Source organism: Symphalangus syndactylus, chromosome 24 (genome assembly GCF_028878055.3).
Source record: "Symphalangus syndactylus isolate Jambi chromosome 24, NHGRI_mSymSyn1-v2.1_pri, whole genome shotgun sequence".
Classification (NCBI taxonomy): domain Eukaryota; kingdom Metazoa; phylum Chordata; class Mammalia; order Primates; family Hylobatidae; genus Symphalangus; species Symphalangus syndactylus.
Window position 1 is genome coordinate 16139094 of NC_072446.2, and position 18194 is coordinate 16157287.

Consider the following 18194-nt stretch of genomic DNA (forward strand, 5'->3'; position numbering starts at 1 on the left):
CCAATAGCAATTTAGTGCCTATTTCCAAATTATTGAGAAATTTTAGAAAGTGTTTGTCTCCTTCATTAATGGATATTTGTTAATAAAGCATGATTTTTAGGGGTGAGAAGTTGGAGGGGGTAGAAGGTATCATTCGGGTATTCTTAGCCACATACCAACTATCCTCTGGAAGTACTGATTAAAATACCTTTTCCCCGCCATCTCTTATCAGTGACATTCATTATTTTGCTATACTAGAGAACAAACTTTGTGCAATTCTCAAAATCATCTTTTGCGTTCATGAATACCAGAAAGTTTATTTTCTCTTCCATTCTAGGCTACAGCTCCAGTTGGAGGTCCAAAACGTGTTCTCGTGACTCAGCAATTTCCTTGTCAGAATCCATTACCTGCAAATAGTGGCCAGGCTCAGCGGGTCCTGTGTCCTTCAAATTCTTCCCAGCGCGTTCCTTTGCAAGCACAAAAGCTTGTCTCCAGTCACAAGCCGGTTCAGAATCAGAAGCAGAAGCAATTGCAGGCAACCAGTGTACCTCATCCTGTCCCCAGGCCACTGAATAACACCCAAAAGAGCAAGCAGCCCCTGCCATTGGCACCTGGTAAACTAGCTTTTGAGACTCATTGGGTAGTCATTCTTTGTCGTTGTTGCTAAAAAAGCAAGTGTATATACTTGCACTTACTGTTTGGAGCCTTAGCTTTTATGTCTGTTGAGGATGGGGAGACAATATGGTGTCTGGGTTGAAGTAACAGTGTCTGCCCATGGGCCAGACCTATGCTAAAAATACAGACCTGATTCTCACCCTCTTGGAAGAGTTGGGCACCCAGGGAGGACACAGCACCAATCGGTGTCCTTTTGATTGCTTGTTAGTGAGTCGGGATGTAGGGTGCTTGTAGTAAGTGACTTGAGGGACTGAGATCTAAAGTTTGGGGGAAATCCAGAGAAGTGGATGAACTGAGGTAGGCTGCGGTGAGGTCACCATGGGCATTGCTGGCCATGTTAAGGAATAGGGCCTCATCTCTGGGGCATTTGGAAGCTACTGAAGGTTTTTTGAACTCAGAAGGGAACTTTGCCTATTAGAAAGTTTACTGTGGAAGGCCAGGTGCGGTGGCTCACACCTGTAATCCCAGCACTTTGGGAGACTGAGGCAGGTGGATCACCTGAGGTCAGGAGTTGGAGACCAGTCTGACCAACACAGAGAACTCCTGTCTCTACTAAAAATAAAAAATTAGCTGGGCGTGGTGGTGCATGCCTGTAATCCCAGCTACTCGGGAGGCTGAGGCAGGAGAATCACTTGAACCCGGGAGGCGGAGGTTGTGGTGAGCCAAGATCGTGCCATTGCATTCTAGCCTGGGCGACGAAAGCAAAACTCCATCTCAAAAAAAAAAAAAAAAAAAAAAAATTTCACTTTGGGAGGCCGAGGTGGGCGGATCACGAGGTCAGGAGATCGAGACCACGGTGAAACCCCGTCTCTACTAAAAATACAAAAAAAATTAGCCGGGCATGGTGGCGGGCACCTGTAGTCCCAGCTACTCGGAGAGGCTGAGGCAGGAGAATGGTGTGAACCCGGGAGGCGGAGCTTGCAGTGCCGAGATTGCGCCACTGCACTCCAGCCTGGGCGACAGAGCGAGACTCCGTCTCAAAAAAAAAAAAAAAAAAAAAATTTTACTGTGGAAGTACTGAATAAATTGGAGTAGAATGCTGGATTTAGGAGTACCAGACAGGAAGAAGGTTGAGGTCAGAGATGGCAATAACCTGCTCTGTGTGGAGCAGAGTGGATGCTATTATTTACCAGCTGTTCAGTGCTCATTCCCTGCAGGCTCCGAGATAAGTGCGTGCTTCATCCACGTCATCTCTTTCAATCCTTGTAACCACTTCATGAAGGTAGCCAGTTATTAACTCAGTTTTACAGAGGAGGAAGCTAAGACTCAGAAGCAGTTAACTTATCCAAAGACAAGCCAGGATGGAAAGGTGCACACAAATTTGAGAGCTCATTTATGATGCAGACTCATTAGAACTGGGCAATAAATTGTACCTAAAAGATGAGTAAAGAGGAGTTAGGGATAGTGATTAGATTGATATTAACTGAGTTAGTGAACTGGGGGTTGGAGGGTGCACATGTGACAGGGGCACCTGGAGGAAGAGTTTGGACCTGCATGCAAATATCTGAGCAGAGCATCATGTGCTGTTCGAGTTTGCTATGTCGGAGACAGACCAGTGGAAATGTTTCATATGTCCTTGTGGCTAATGAAATAGTTACCCCAGTCCTCTGCTGCACAACTGTTCATTGTGCATTTTGCTGAATTTGTGGCTTTTATTTTTATATTTCCCCTTGGCAACTAATATAATGGAGGGTGGCTGGCTTATGTTTTGCTACATGTTGGTGATAATTTGTATGTAGGGTATGGACTGTTGGCTGGCCCACCTAGTAAGGGGAAAAAGTTGACAAGGTGGCAGCTTGTCATGCATGGGAAGATTGGTACTTCTGCCACAAAAGCTCTTCATTTGGAGACTGAGGCTTCGGAAGAGCCTGCATAGTCTGCCTTTAATTTGTCAGAGAAGGGCCTGTCTATATATACATCTGCTCGTCTTTAGAAATTCCATAAAGACTTCACATGATGGAAGTCAGGGTGTAGTAGTCCTTTTTATCTATAAGGAAAATTAAAAAAAAAAAAAACCAGGTTTATCATTCTTGACATACCATTAATAGTTTGGTGACCAATTCTTTGATTCACCTCTATTCACAGCTTAGCTTATCCTATATAGTTATTCTAAAAACAGGTTTTTAACTTATTCCATATAGAAAATAATCCTGAGGAGGAACTGGCATCAAAACAGAAAAATGAAGAATCAAAAAAGTAAGCTTTCTTATTTACAAAGTTCTGTACTATTCTACTAGAATATATTATTTCGTTGCAAATTTAGTTGTGGGAACTCTTGGAGAAAAAAAATGAGGCCTTTATTTTCATTTAGAGGATATAAATGTTTCCAGATTTCCAATCTTAAAGAAAAATGGAATTTTGTGTAATGAGGTATTTTACTAGGAACTCAAGTGCTTTAAAAAATGGCTTTCAAATTTAGAAAAAGCTTGTATGAATCTGTTATAGAAATGTGTGGAAGTTCCTCTCTGTCCTTAGAAATAACCACTACGTATGGTTTATGTGTCTGTACTTTTTTATTGTACAAAAGTGCAAGTTTTTAAAAAATAGAATATGTTGCAGAACTATATATTCATATATGACTGAGGGTTTTGACAGTATTATAGTTTTAGTTCTTTATTATAAAGGTTGGCTGTAATGTCTTCCCCAGGGCTTTTCTAAAAGCCTACTCTCAGTCTCTGAACTATCTGGACTCTAGAATGTACAGGGAGGAGCGAGGAATGAACCCACAGACTCTTCGCTTTTAGCGGCCTAACAGAGGCTAAGAGTCTAAATCCACTGGTTCTCATGCCCCAGCTAGCCTGTGGGCTCCATCCCGCTTCCATTAGTAACAGTGGCTCTGTCTCCACCACCAGAGTGCTTCTCCACCCAGAGAAAATTAGCACCTCGGGGACTGGAGGGAGCGGCTGTGGTTAGTTTGAAACACGCCTCCAGATGGTCTGGAAGCATGTCTCCCTCTCTGGTCACTTATCCTTTTTATGGTCTTCAGCGTTGTCGTGGCCCTGTTTCTCCGAGCACAGTACAGGCTTGGGACATTTCCCATAGAGTGCCTGAGATCTAAAACCCAAGACTGCTCCTTGTCACCGACTCTCACACCTGACGGCAGCTAGGGACATCAGGGTTTCATGTTGTGGCAGCTGTTTGATAGTGGTTATTGCCTTGGTTCTTGCTGAGGATACATATTGAGTAAAGTTGGAATGTAAAATTATTTATAGAATATGTCTACTACTCATTGAAAATTTGTTAGAAAAGCTTTGTTTTCTTCACATTCTAAAATGTTCAAATTCCTTCCTAGGAGGCAGTGGGCTTTGGAAGACTTTGAAATTGGCCGCCCTCTGGGTAAAGGAAAGTTTGGTAATGTCTATTTGGCAAGAGAAAAGCAAAGCAAGTTTATTCTGGCTCTTAAAGTGTTATTTAAAGCTCAGCTGGAGAAAGCCGGAGTGGAGCATCAGCTCAGAAGAGAAGTAGAAATACAGTCCCACCTTCGGTGAGTTTTCAGGTTCATGTTCAAAAGAATGTTCACCGATGCTGCACCCCTCCCCCTCCTATGTCAGCCTCCCACTGCCCAGGTCCATTCACTCCCTCTTATGAGGCACTGCCTTCAAACGCATGGCCCCATTCCTCACCTCCCCCTCCCCTATGAAAAAGATTAGATAAGCTTCTGTACCGCACTGGGTTATAATCATTCTCCTGTGATTCTCCCATGCTCTGCATGTTAAAATAAAATTGTATTCCTTTTTTTTTAAAAAAAGTATAAATTTAGAGAGCCTGCTTTTCATAGTACCACAAAAAATGATTAAATTTGTCATCTTTCAGAGAGCACTTAAGTGCTCTGATCCTGAAAAATCACTTGAGGATTTAATGTTTTGTTAATGGAATAGTTTATATGGGCAAGTCTTTTTGGTGGACAGTGAAGGGTAATGGCACCCCTTATTCTGAGGTATGCAGGAGTTGTAAGCAGCCACCTGCAGGTTGACTACGGCTGGTGGGTTTTTGTTTTTCCTTTTTTTCTTTCAGTGTTTTTCAAATTTGAATCAGATGCTAATACTTCAAGTCTGGCCACATCAGGCCTGGTGTCTCTACCTGGCAACACCTGGCCAGGGCTGGGAGGGGCAGGCATCTCACATGGGCTGTGCTTCCCATTGCCTGCTTCCCGCTGGCCACAGTCTGCACCTGCCCAGTCTGCTCAGCACCCATCTACTGCCATTACTGATAGCTGCTTTTATCTGTCACAGTGTCTGGGTGTCAAACTACTGTGGCAATGCCGTGTCTTTTTTTTTTTTTTTTTTTTCCATTTTTTTGAGATGGAGTCTCACTCTGTTGCCCAGGCTGGAGTGCAGTGGCGCAATCTCGGCTCACTGCAACCTCCACCTCCCAGGTTAAAGCGATTCTCCTGCCTCAGCCTCCTGAGTAGCTAGGATTACAGGCATTCACCAACAAGCCTAGCTAATTTTTGTATTTTTAATAGAGACGAGGTTTCACCATGTTGGCCAGGCTGGTCTCGAACTCCTGACCTCGTGATCCTCCTGCCTCGGCCTCCCAAAGTGCTGGGATTACAGGTGTGAGCTACTGTGCCCAGCCATGTCCTTTTTTTAATATGTAGATGATTAACATTCAGCTGAATTTCCTCCTAAGAATAAAGGTGCCTAAAGGAGGGAAATAGTCTTAACTAAGCCAGAGGTCCATTAGTACTTTGAAATGCTTTTAAAATGATATGTGGGTCTATGTATTTTTCTTGGAGTGGATTTATAGTTTCAGATTCTAAACTGGGGTTTGGAGTGTGGTTTCATGTGAAACACCACTGGTTTTACATGAAGCGTTTGTTTGACATTTAGTACATAGTCTTCTGTCAGCTCCAAACCAGGTGTTATAATGTTTATCCTTTGTTGCAGGCATCCTAATATTCTCAGACTGTATGGTTATTTCCATGATGCTACCAGAGTCTACCTCATTCTGGAATATGCACCACTTGGAACAGTCTATCGAGAACTTCAGAAACTTTCAAAGTTTGATGAGCAGAGAACTGCTACTGTAAGTGTTCATTTATTGTCCAGGCTAATTGTGTTTCCTTTATACCTGTCCTCCATAGCAGTGTACCTTTCATTATAGTAGAGTGGGTTTTGTCTTGATGTAAGGATAGCTTAATATCAAATATTTGAAGTGGAAAAATCAAAATAGCTTAGTTGTACCATATGTACAGATAAAGCCTAGAACCAAGTAGAATGTTGTGTCTGCTTTTGTGCCTAGTTTGCACAGCTATTTTCTATGGAAATGTGCATGATGTATATAGATAGTCACCCTCATTTTCTTTAATAGATGTGTTATTTTAGAATAGTTTTTACTTTTTTTTTTTTTTTTTTTCAAAGGAACAGGGTCTTGTTATGTTGCCCAGGCTGGACTCAAGTGATTCTCCACCTCAGCCTCCCAAGTAGCTGGGACTACAGGTGCACACCATTGTGCCTGGCTAGGATAGTTTTAGATTTACAGAAATTGTGAAGGCAATACAGAGAGTTCCCATATACCCCACACTGAATTTCCTACTAATTCTCCTACTAACATCTTGCATTAATATGGCACATTTGTCACAATCAATGAACCAATATTGATATATAACTATTAAGTCCACATTTTATTCAGGTTTTCTTAGTTTTTCTCATGATTAAATTGGGCTTAGGGGTTTTTGAGAGGGAGATCAGAGATAAGGTGCATTCTTATCACATACCAGGGATGTAAACTCTTATGACTTTTAACTGTGGATATCAGCTTGATCTTCTGACTGACAGAGTGTTTGTCTAGTTTCTCCACTGTAAAGTTACTATTTTCTCCCCTTTCCGTGCTGTATTTCTTCAAAGGAAGTTACTATGAATAGCCCACACTTAAGGAGTAGAGAGTAGATGGAGTATTGCCGTAAGTTATCTGGAATTCTGTGCCAGAGATAAGGCTGTTCTCCCTTATTTATTTAATCATTTATTTATTTAAAGATGCAGACTTCTGGGTATTTATTTTATCACTTGAGCTATAATCCAATACTTTATTTTGTGGTTCAGATCATTGCAACTTTGGCCACTGGGAGCTTTTTTTCTTTCTTTTTTTTTTTTTTTTTTTTCTTTTTGAGACGGAGTCTCACTCTGTTGCCCAGGCTGGAGTGCAGTGTGGCGTGATCTTGGCTCACTGCAACCTCCGCCTCCCGGGTTGAAGCGATTCTCCTGCCTCAGCCTCCCAAGTAGCTGGGAGTACAGGCACCCGCCACCACGCCTGGCTAATTTTTGTATTTTTAGTAGAGACGGGGTTTCACCATATTGGCCAGGCTAGTCTTGAACTCCTGACCTTGTGATCCACCCACCTCAGCCTCCCAAAGTGCTGGGATTACAGGCATGAGCCACCGTGCCTGGCCCGCTCTTTTTCTTTTACCAGGTTCCTGGGAAAATCATTGCAGTTTTGTCTTGTGTGTGTGTGTGGGTTTTTTTGTTTTTGTTTTTGCACTTCCTTACTTTTTTTTTTTTTTTCTTTTTTTGAGATGGAATCTCACTCTGTCACCCAGGCTGGAGTGCAGTGGCGCAATCTTGGCTCACTGCAGCCTTCGCCTCCTGGGTTCAAGCGATTCTCCTGCCTCAGCCTCCTGAGTAGCTAGGATTAACAGGCATGCACCACCACACCCGGCTCATTTTTGTATTTTTAGTAGAGATGGGGTTTTGCCATGTTGGCCAGGCTGGTCTCTAACCCCTGACCTCAGGTGATCTGCCTGCCGCAGCCTCCCAAAGTGCCAAGATTACAGATGTGAGCCACCACGCCTGGCCTTGTACTTCCTTACTTTCTGATACAAGATGCTCAAGCCCCATCTTGTACATTTCCTGCTCCAGTCCTAGAATTGAACCACTTCTTCGAGGAGCCCTGGTTCCTTTTCTTGGAGAATGTTATTAGAAACCAAGATCTGGGCACTTGGTGTACTCATTGCTACTATGGTGTCACTACTTCTAGGCTTTCAGCTGACAGAGCAAGGGAATATATGTGGATAGTAAACTGTGTATAGATGTATCCATCTATCTCTTCATTAAGCATACCATGAATTCATACTGATGTCTTCAACTTGAATCCATTACCACGTTTCATTCTAACTTCCTCCTGTTTACCTGTAAACTCCCACTCCAAAAGTGTGAAACCTGGATTTCACCGCCCACCATCCTTTACTTATTCAATTCCAATATACATGTATAATGGTATCAGAATTGTTAATCAGCTGCCCCATGGGAACCAACTTTATCAATTAGAGTGCTTATGTGCACTTCCTTTGGCCTTTGTCTTATAGACTCCACTCATTTCCAAAGCTGCTTGGATCAACACTTCACCCTCATGCCCTTTAGTAAGGTGGTTTCCTACATTTGTAATGCAATGAGATTTTTTTTTGTCACAATCTGCATGCCCAGGATGGAATCATTTACATTTTCATATCCTGAGATTGATTTTTGTGTGTTTGCTGTAAAGTTCTATGAATTTTGACAAATACACAATGCCATATATCCACCATTACGATGTACAGAATAGTTTCACTGCTCTTAAGAAGAAAAAAATCCTGTGTCTCAGCTACTCATCCCTTCCAACCCTTCCATCTCTGGCAACCACTGATCTGTTTACTGTCTCTATTGCCTTTTCCAGAATATCATGTAATTGGAATCATAACAGTATGTAGCTTTTTTAGATGGGCTTCTTCCACTTAGCAATATGCATTGAAGATTCATCTGTATATTTTTGGAGGCATGAGAGCTTGTTCATTTCTTTTTATCACAAAATCATATTGTTTCATTATATGGAAGTACCTCAGTTTATTCATCTACTGAAGGATATCTTGGCTGCTTCTGGTTTTTGGCAGTTATCATGTTTTGGCTGTAAACATTTGCATGCAGGTTTTTGCGAAACATAAGTCTTCAAATTAGTTGGGCATGTATCTAGGAGTGCTTTGCCAGCTCATACGGTAAGACTATATTTTGCTTTGTGAGGAACTGTCAGTCTTCCAAGTGATTTTTACATTCTATTTTACATTGCATTACAAATGTAGGAAACCACCTTACCAAAGGGCATGAGGGCAAAGTGTTGATCCAAGCAGCTTTGGAAATGAGTGGAGTCTATAAGACCAAAGGAAGTGCACATAAGCACTCTAATTGATAAAGTTGGTTCCCGTGGGGCAGCTGGTTAACAATCCTGATGCCATTATACAATGGTGATATGGTATCAGAACCAATGAATTGAGGTCCTCTTGCTTCTCATAGTTGCCAACATTTGATGTCAGTGTTTTGGATTTTTGTTTGTTTTGAGACAAGGTCTCACTGTCGCCCAGACTGGAGTGCAGTGGCATGCTCACCCACCTCAACCTCCCTGCCTCCCTGGCTCAAGCAATCCTCCCATCTCAGCCTCCCAAGTAGCTAGGACTACAGGCATGTGCTCCCGTGCCTGGCTAATTTTTGTATTTTTTTGTAGACACAAGATTTTGCCTTGTTGCCCAGATTGGTTTCGAAATCCTGGTCTCAAGTAATTCATGCCTCCCAAAATACTGGGATTATAGGAGTGAGCCACTATACCTGGCTTCTTGTTTTGCATTTTAGTCATTCTAATTGGCATGTGGTGGTATCTCATTGTTTTGATTTATAGTTTCCTAATGACATTTGATGTTGAACATCTCTTTTTTTTTTTTTTTTTTTTGAGATGGAGTCTCGCTCTGTCACCAGGCTAGAGTGTAGTGGTGCAATTTTGGCTCACTGCAACCTCCACCTCTTGGGTTCAAGCGATTCTCCTGCCTCAGACTCCTGAGTAGCTGGGACTACAGGCATGTGCCACCATGCCCAGCTAATTTTTGTACTTTTAGTAGAGATGGGGTTTCACCATGTTGGCCAGGATGGTCTCGATCTCTTGACCTTGTGATCCGCCTGCCTCGGACTCCCAAAGTGCTGGGATTACAGGTGTGAGCCACTGCGCCCGGCCTTGAACATCTTTTTATGTATTTATTTGCCATCTATGTATCATCTTTGAGGCACCTATTGAAATCTTTTGCTCTTTTTTTTTTTTTTTGAGTTTTGAGTTTTAAGAGTTCTTTGTATATTTTGGATGCAGGTCATCTGTCACACGTTTTGCAAATATTTTCTCCCAATCCATGCCTTGTATTTTTGTTCTCTTATTCTGTGTCTTTCACAAGGCTGTTTTTATTTTATTTATTTTTTTGAGAAAGGGTCTCACTCTGTCACCCAGGCTGGGGTGCAGTGGTGCGATCTCTGCTCACTGGAGCCTCTGCCTCTTGAGCTCAAGTGATCCTCCTGAGTAGGTGAGACTACAGGCGGGGCCACCACGCCCAGCTAATTTTTGTATTTTTTGTATAGACATGGTCTCACCATGTTGCCCAGGTTGTTTTTTTTTTGAGACAGTCTTGTTCTGTCACCCATGCTGGAGGGCAGTGGCGTGATCTTGGTTCTCAGCCCACTGCAACCTCTACCTCCTGGGTTCAAGCAGTTCTCCTGCCTCAGCCTCCCGAGTAGCTGGGATTACAGGCGTGAGCCGCCACGCCCAGCTTATTTTTGCATTTTTAGTAGAGACGGGGTTTCATCATGTTGGCCAGTCTGGTCTCGAACTCCCGACCTCAGGTGATTTGCCCACCTCGGCCTCCCAGAGTGTTGGGATTGCAGGCGTGAGCCACTGTAGCCGGCCTCCCAGGCTGTATTTTTAATAAAAGTCCAAATGTGTCAGTTTTTTCTTTCATGATTATGCTTTTTTGCTTCTCCTTTTTTATGTGATTAAAATTACTTGTTTTAAGAAGTTGAATAGTCTTAGTTTGGGCCGTTTCTTATTGGATTGGCAGCTTGATAAAGCATGTTGAATGGTGGTTACTTTGATTTTTTTCTGTTTCTTGATGGAGATCTCCGGGTAGTGTGGACATTAGTTTTCTTTTTGGCATTGATGTAAATGGCATTTAAATTCAAGTAATTTTACTTTCAGTATGTGATGAAATCACGCTACTATGGACAAATGGCCCTTTGGTCTTGTCTCTGCAACAATGACATGCTGTTTTAAACTTAAAGACTTAATCTTAAATGTTTGTGCTTCTCCTAAGTAGAAATAGATCTCTAATTTGCTTTTTTAAATATTAGCTAAACAAATCAGCTTCTTATTTAATTGGCAATTAATATTTCTTTGAGTTCATCTTTTGGGCCAACTTTCTCTTACAAATCAATAAGGAAATCTATGCTCATTAATGGTAGTGACTCTGCCTCAGGTATTCACATTTTACCCTTGGTGCTTTTCCTGGTAATCTTGCTTATGGTGGGTTGTAGTTTGTTGTTTTGGGTCAGTTAATCTTTTTCTTCAGTTTCTGATATTGATATCCTACTTTAAAAGATTCACCTTATACCAACACTACAAAGTTACACATTATACTACTCTGTTTTCTCTCCTCACACCCAAGGCTTCAATCTAGATAGAGTTTTGGTGTAAGCAGATAGCTGTTTGAAAGAAAATGAAAGATCATTTCTGTCTAGATTCCTTAGCAGTTAGAATGAATACACATGTACCTGTTTTCCTTTTCAGATGAATTCAAATAAAACTAATTGTAGTGATATGTCAGTGACCTATCCATATCTGCAATCTAACAACATGTGAGGTGTGGAGGAAGTGGCAGTGCCAGAGGGCTATCATGAAACTAATAGCTTCTTGTCTGGAAATGATTTGAGGAGTGAAATCCATTGCCCTCTCGAACTTTAATGTGTGCAGTTAAAGCACCAGCAGCTCAAAGTTGGTGTAGTCAGAAGATCAGCTTTCTTTGTATTTGCCTTCAGTTTATTGTGGTCTGAATTTTGATCTCTGGTTTTGGGCTGAAAGAATGAAAAGTGTTTTTTCTGACAGTGACATTTGGTTTTTACTCATCTGTTTAGTAAACCTTTTTGATGTAAAATAATGTTCAATCCTGTCTAGAAATCGCTTTAGAAAGCAAACTCTTCTCAAACTTTAGGCAGAGCTAAATATATTTTTTCAATATTCAAACAGTTGTCTGTATGTTAAAATAAATTCTGGGCCAGGCATGGTAGCTCACACTTGTAATCTCAGCACTTGGAGAGGCCAAGGTGGGAGGATCACTTGAGGTCAGGAATTAGCGACCAGCATAGGCAACATGGGGAGACTGTCTCTACAAAAAAAAAAAAAAACAAAAACAAAAAAAGAAAGATTAAAAATTAGCTGGGCATGGTGGCACATGCGTGTAGTCCCAGCTACTTGGCAGGAGGCTGAGGTGGGAGGATTGCTTAAGCCCAGGAGTTCAAGGCTGCAGTGAGGTATGATCATGCCATAGCAATCCAGGCTGGGTGACAGAGTGAGACCCTGTCTCTTAAATAAGTAAATACGTACATACTGGACTTGTTTGCTAAATCTTAGCGATAGGGACTGTAAAACTTTTCTTTTTTCTTGCTTTTTTTTTTTTTTTTTGAGATGGAATTTCACTCTTGTTGCCCAGGCTGGAGTGCAATGGCATGATCTCGGCTCACTGCAACCTCTACCTCCCGGGTTCAACCAATTCTCCTGCCTCAGCCTCCTGAGTAGCTGGGATTATAGGCATGCACCACCACGCTTGGCTAATTTTTGTATTTTTAGTAGAGACAGGGTTTCACTATGTTGGTCAGGCTGATCTTGAACTCCTGACTTCAGGTGATCCTCCCGTCTTGGCCTCCCAAAGTGCTGGGATTACAGGCGTGAACCACTGCACCTGGCCAGGAAAACTTTTCTTACAAGATAGTAATTTGGTCGGGTGCAGCAGCTCATCTCCGTAATCCTGGCACTTTGTGAGGCTGAGATGGGAGGATCACTTGAGGCCAGGAGTTTGAGACCAGCCTGGTCAACATAGCAAGACCCCCACCTCTATTAAAAAAAAAAAAAAGATAGTAACTTAGGGAAATAAAATTAACAAAAGGACTGATTTCTTATGTACTTCTATGCTGACTTAGTGTAACCCAAAATTTAACATGCTATTTAATATGTCAGTGCAACTGCTTTTTAGTTTCTGTTTATTGTTCAGGATAATTTTTTCTCCTGATATTCTTGAAGTAAATTTTTAGCATTAAACAAATTCTTCTGTCATAGAATGATCTTGGTTTTAAAAAAGGGAATTGACTATACTTGAAAAGTTCATTTTTTTTTCTAAAAAAGAAAAAGGCAGTATTTACACATCTGAATCCTTAATTTCTACCAGTTCTTTGGCACTGTCTTACTTCCTGGCTGTGGGGCCATTTGTTGCCGTATGGTGTTGTAACTTGAGGTTGGTGCAAAAGTAACTGTGTTTTGCATTGAAATAGCACCAACCTAAGAGCTAGCTCTAACTAGCTGAATGTCTTTTCAACATCACACCAGCTATATTAGCAGAGATGACTAAGCATTGGGTAATTTCACTTCATGCTAACCACTGTAAATTGGTTCAGTTGAGTGTGTGTGTGTGTGTGTGTGTGTGTGTGTGTGTGTATGCGTAGACTCCTATATAATTTCTACAATGCTTGCTTTAAAACCTGCAAAACGTATTTTTTGTTTTGTCTTTTCCTTTTTGAGACAGGGTCTCACTCTGTCACCCAGGCTGAAGTGTGATCATGGCTCACTGCAGCTTTGACCTCCTGGTCTCAAGCAATCCTCCTGCCTCAGCCTCCCAAGTAGCTGGGACTACAGGCATGCACCATCACGCTCAGCTAATTTTTACATTTTTGTAGAGATGGAGTCTTGCTATGTTTCCCAGGCTGGTCTTGAACCCCTGGGCTCAAGTGATCCTCCCACCTCAGTCCCCCAAAGTGCTGGGATTACAGGTTTGAGCCACTGTGCCTGGCCAAAACCTGCAAACCATGTTAAATCTATGTTGTGTTCCTTTCGGAAGAGATGTCTAATATTAACTTGTGTTATATAAAATCTAAAACATAGGCTTTCAATATTGTTTTAACAGTATATAACAGAATTGGCAAATGCCCTGTCTTACTGTCATTCGAAGAGAGTTATTCATAGAGACATTAAGCCAGAGAACTTACTTCTTGGATCAGCTGGAGAGCTTAAAATTGCAGATTTTGGGTGGTCAGTACATGCTCCGTCTTCCAGGTATGTAATTTTAGAGGTGGAAGTTGTTTGGTTTACCAAAGCCCTGGGAGCTAATCATGAGCTAAATGTAAAATATTTCAGTGTAGATTTTGTGCTATAAGAGGGGTAGGTGGCTAACCCAGAAGTACTTTGGAGTAATTTAGGCTTCATAATAAACTAGGGTTTGCAAGAAAATGTTATTCTGTGGTGATTTGGGGCTATTTACAGTGTTCTAGGCCTAGGGTTAAAGATGCTTAATGTCCTTAGAGGCTAATGAAGGGATGAATGAGTCAATAGATAGGACAAGTATATGACAGAGGTGAAGTGCCCACGTGTTGGGGGGGAGGAACTCTTCACCTCTGCTGCTTCCTGGATGAGGAGACGGGCAGATGGTTCAGAGGACAGCACCGACAAAGATCTAGTGCTCCGAGTGCAGGCCATATCAGGGAACTTTACACACTAAATTAGTTTGGTGGAGCTTTGAGGGCAGTGGTGAGAGATTCTCTTCTGCCTCTGTCAGTAGTAGGGATAGTCCTTTCTTGTCCCCCCTCTCACAGCTGAAGCAGAGATGTCAATCTCAAAACAATTCAAATCTTAGCTTTCCAAATGAACTACAATATCTTTACTGTTTTAAATTTGAGTTTAATAAGCTTTGAAACTTCACATGAAGTGGGGCATTTTAAAACATATATCTACTGACGAAGGTTTGTCAACTTTGGAGGAGGACTCAAATTATAGCCAGATGACTTAAAAATCAAGCTAGTTAAAAAAAAAGCATAGCCTAAAATAGATTATGAGGGAGAAACCCTTTGCTTTTGTTACAGAGCACTTCTAATTGTTCCCAGCAATGCATTGAATCTGCTATTGCAGTCTTTTTTTTTTTTTTTTTTTTTTAAACTGGTTGTCATTAGTGGGAGCTGTTATCTGGTGAGACAAACCAGAATAAAGAATTATAGGCTTCATGGAATCGCAGAGTTAAACTGTATCTTAACCGGCTGAATTGTGATAGAAAAGATGGCTTCTTGCTTTTTGAAAAGATTACTTACATAACCGATAGTCACTTCACTCCGAATCCCAGATGTTAATCATCATCATTTCCTGGTTATTGCCTCAGTTTGAGAACCCCCGATTCAGTCCGTTGGTGGTGATGGAGGGGTTAGATGACCAGAGTGGTAGCTTCTTAATCCTACGTCACAATTCAGTGGTGAGTGACTGTTTGTGTGCTCAGTGGGTGCCAGGCCTGGCTGAACACAGCACCAGGGCTGTGACCACGTCAGCATCCATGGTGAAGAACAGCTGATAACAAAGCAACATGAACCCACACGGACTGTTCTGGCTTGGTGTCTGCTGTCCCCAGCTTTTTTCCAACCTTCGTTACAACAACCTAAACCGATAAAAATGCGGAATTGGTAGTTGATGGCATACCTGTCTATCCAGTGCCTACGTTCAGCAGTTTTTCCCATTTAGTCAGATGGGCTGCATCTACTTTTTTAGTGAACACTTGAAAATACGTTGCAAACATCATGATGCTTCAACCTTAAGCACTATAATAGAATGCATTTCCTAAATAAGGATATTCTCCTATATAACTAGAACCATGATCACTCCTAAGAAAATTAACAGCATTGTCAGTATCTAATATTTAGTCCACGTTCAGATTTCTCCTATTGTCCATGACATCTTATAGCTGGTTTGTAAAATCAGAACTCAACCAAGGCCCATGCTTTGTATTGGATTGTCTCTGTGGCTGGATTGTCTCTGTGGTTGGAATATCTCTGTGGTCTAAAGCCAGACCAGTCTCCCACTTTAAAGAGGACTTTTCTGATTGTGTTGCCACTTAACTTAGACCTTTATTCCCTGTATTTGCTGAAAACTGGAATGTAGGTCTCAGGGCCTGAAGAGATTCAGGTTAAAAAAACATTTTTTTTTTTTTTGAGACAGAGTCTTGCTCTTTCGCCCAGGCTGGAGTGCAGTGGTGCGATCTTGGCTCACTACAAGCTCTGCCTCCTGGGTTCACGCCATTCTCCTGCCCCAGCCTCCTGAGTAGCTGGGACTACAGGCGCATGCCACCACACCCAGCTAATTTTTTGTATTTTTAGTAGATATGGGGTTTCACCATGTTAGCCAGGATGGTCTCGATCTCCTGACCTCATGATCCGCTTGCCTCGGCCTCCCAAAGTGCTGGGATTACAGGCATGAGCCACCACGCCCAGCCAGGTTAAATATTTTTGGCGAGAGTACTTCATAGGCCACCCTCAAAATTTCAGCATCACTCGTACCAAGTATCTATCACAAGGCAGCGTGTATCTACATCTCCACCCCAGTGCTGTTACAATGGGGCAGTTTCTAGTGTGTTGTCATTGTGACCAGGCTCTTAAGATTCTTAGCATATCTGTAATATCCACATGCAGATGTAGAATCCAAATCGTATTTACAGAGAACTTTGCATGGCAGCTTTTATAGGGTAGTGATACATTCAATTTCTTACATTCTAGATCATTCTGGGAAGTTCTGGAGTTGGACAGATTTGGGGTTAAGCTTGGCGGCTAGCTGTGTGACCTTACACACCTCCCTGCATCGGTTTCCTATGGGAATTTATAATAGTAGCTACTTCCTGGGGCACAGGATCTGGCCCAGGGGAAGTCTTCAGTGTTAGTGGACTCTTTAATGATTGTTAGCAGCTGTTGTGATCATAAAACCAGAAGCACATCAACCTGAGCCTCCCTCCGTTTTCAGGAGGACCACTCTCTGTGGCACCCTGGACTACCTGCCCCCCGAAATGATTGAAGGTCGGATGCATGATGAGAAGGTGGATCTCTGGAGCCTTGGAGTTCTTTGCTATGAATTTTTAGTTGGGAAGCCTCCTTTTGAGGCAAACACATACCAAGAGACCTACAAAAGAATATCACGGGTAAGACGCAACTGAAAAGGACCCAGCACATCTGCTGGAATTCTTTCCTTATCAGCCTGAACTGCAGGCCAAGATCCGAATATCTATACTATTTGATCTCTCTAACCTGTGTTTTGTGATATTTTCTCATTTTTTGTACTCCAGGTTGAATTCACATTCCCTGACTTTGTAACAGAGGGAGCCAGGGACCTCATTTCAAGACTGTTGAAGCATAATCCCAGCCAGAGGCCAATGCTCAGAGGAGTACTTGAACACCCCTGGATCACAGCAAATTCATCAAAACCATCAAATTGCCAAAACAAAGAATCAACTAGCAAACAGTCTTAGGAATCGTGCAGGGGGAGAAATCCTTGAGCCAGGGCTGCCGTATAACCTGTCAGGAACATGCTACTGAAGTTTATTTTACCATTGACTGCTGCCCTCAATCTAGAACGCTACAAAAGAAACATTTGTTTTACTGAGCAGGTGTGCCTTAACCTCCCTATTCAGAAAGCTCCACATCAATAAACATGACACTCTGAAGTGAAAGTAGCCACGAGAATTGTGCTACTTATACTGGTTCATAATCTGGAGGCAAAGTTCGACTGCAGCCACCCCGTCAGCCTGTGCCAGGCCTGGTGTCTTCACAGGAGGCAAATCCAGAGTCTGGCTCTGGGGAAAGTGACCACTTTGCCCTGACCCGATCAGTTAAGGAGCTGTGCAATAACCTTCCCAGTACCTGAGTGAGTGTGTAACTTATTGGGTTGGCCAAGCCTGGTAAAGCTGTTGGAATGAGTATGTGATTCTTTTTAAGTATGAAAATAAACATATTTGTACAGACTTGTATTTTTTCTCTGGTGGCATTCCCTTAGGAATGCTGTGTGTCTGTCCGGCACCCCGGTAGGCCTGATGGGGTTTCTAGTCCTCCTTAACCACTTATCTCCCATATGAGAGTGTGTAAAATAGGAACACGTGCTCTACCTCCATTTAGGGATTTGCTTGGGATACAGAAGAGGCCATGTGTCTCAGAGCTGTTAAGAGCTTATTTTTTTAAAACATTGGAGTCATAGCATGTGTGTAAACTTTAAATATGCAAATAAATAAGTATCTATGTCAGTGTGGAGTACTGCGTAATTCTTTCCACCATCTGTTCATTGTTGGCCTGGAAATGAGCAGGGGCTGAAAGGAGCAGGTCTCGCCTTCATCTAGTCTTCTGGTCTCTCCTGTTGGGTGTACTCCTAATACTTCATTATATATAGTGTTTATATATTTGTTATATCTTTGTCATCTGTCCATCGACTAAAGATACGGTGAAAGTGACCGTGATGAAGGAAAAGTAGAAGTGTTGAACTCAGGGCTAACAGAGAAATCTGCTTGCATGGCCAATGCTCAGTGCAAGAAACTGGACAGCAGGTGTGTCAGGATATGTCATAACAAAGTGGCCAATATAGAGAAACTTAAAAACACGACTCAGTAAAACTGCAGTTTCCAGCCCTCTTGGGACAAAGGAGCTTCTGGTTCTCAGTCTTGAGCTGAACTGACTTTGACATTCCCAAATAGTTCACGTGCCACCCTC

The 18194-nt window shown here is 42.1% G+C and overlaps 1 protein-coding gene across 13 annotated transcripts in view; it reads left to right on the forward strand.

Moving 5' to 3' along the window:
• The window catches only part of AURKA (aurora kinase A), a 23566-nt gene extending 5832 nt beyond the window's left edge, over positions 1-17734 (forward strand). For 12 of the 13 annotated variants that reach the window (XM_055266735.2, XM_063634009.1, XM_055266736.2 and 9 more), the window contains 7 exons: positions 317-593; positions 2796-2850; positions 3947-4138; positions 5544-5682; positions 13601-13749; positions 16465-16639; positions 16784-17734. In XM_055266735.2, coding sequence (XP_055122710.1) covers positions 317-593; positions 2796-2850; positions 3947-4138; positions 5544-5682; positions 13601-13749; positions 16465-16639; positions 16784-16966 — 1170 coding nt within the window. In that variant the 3' untranslated portion in view covers positions 16967-17734. Of the gene's footprint in view, positions 1-316; positions 594-2795; positions 2851-3946; positions 4139-5543; positions 5683-13600; positions 13750-16464; positions 16655-16783 lie in introns of those variants that run through there. The other variant, XM_063634015.1, reaches the window with a different exon arrangement.
• Positions 17735-18194: the final 460 nt, after the last annotated feature.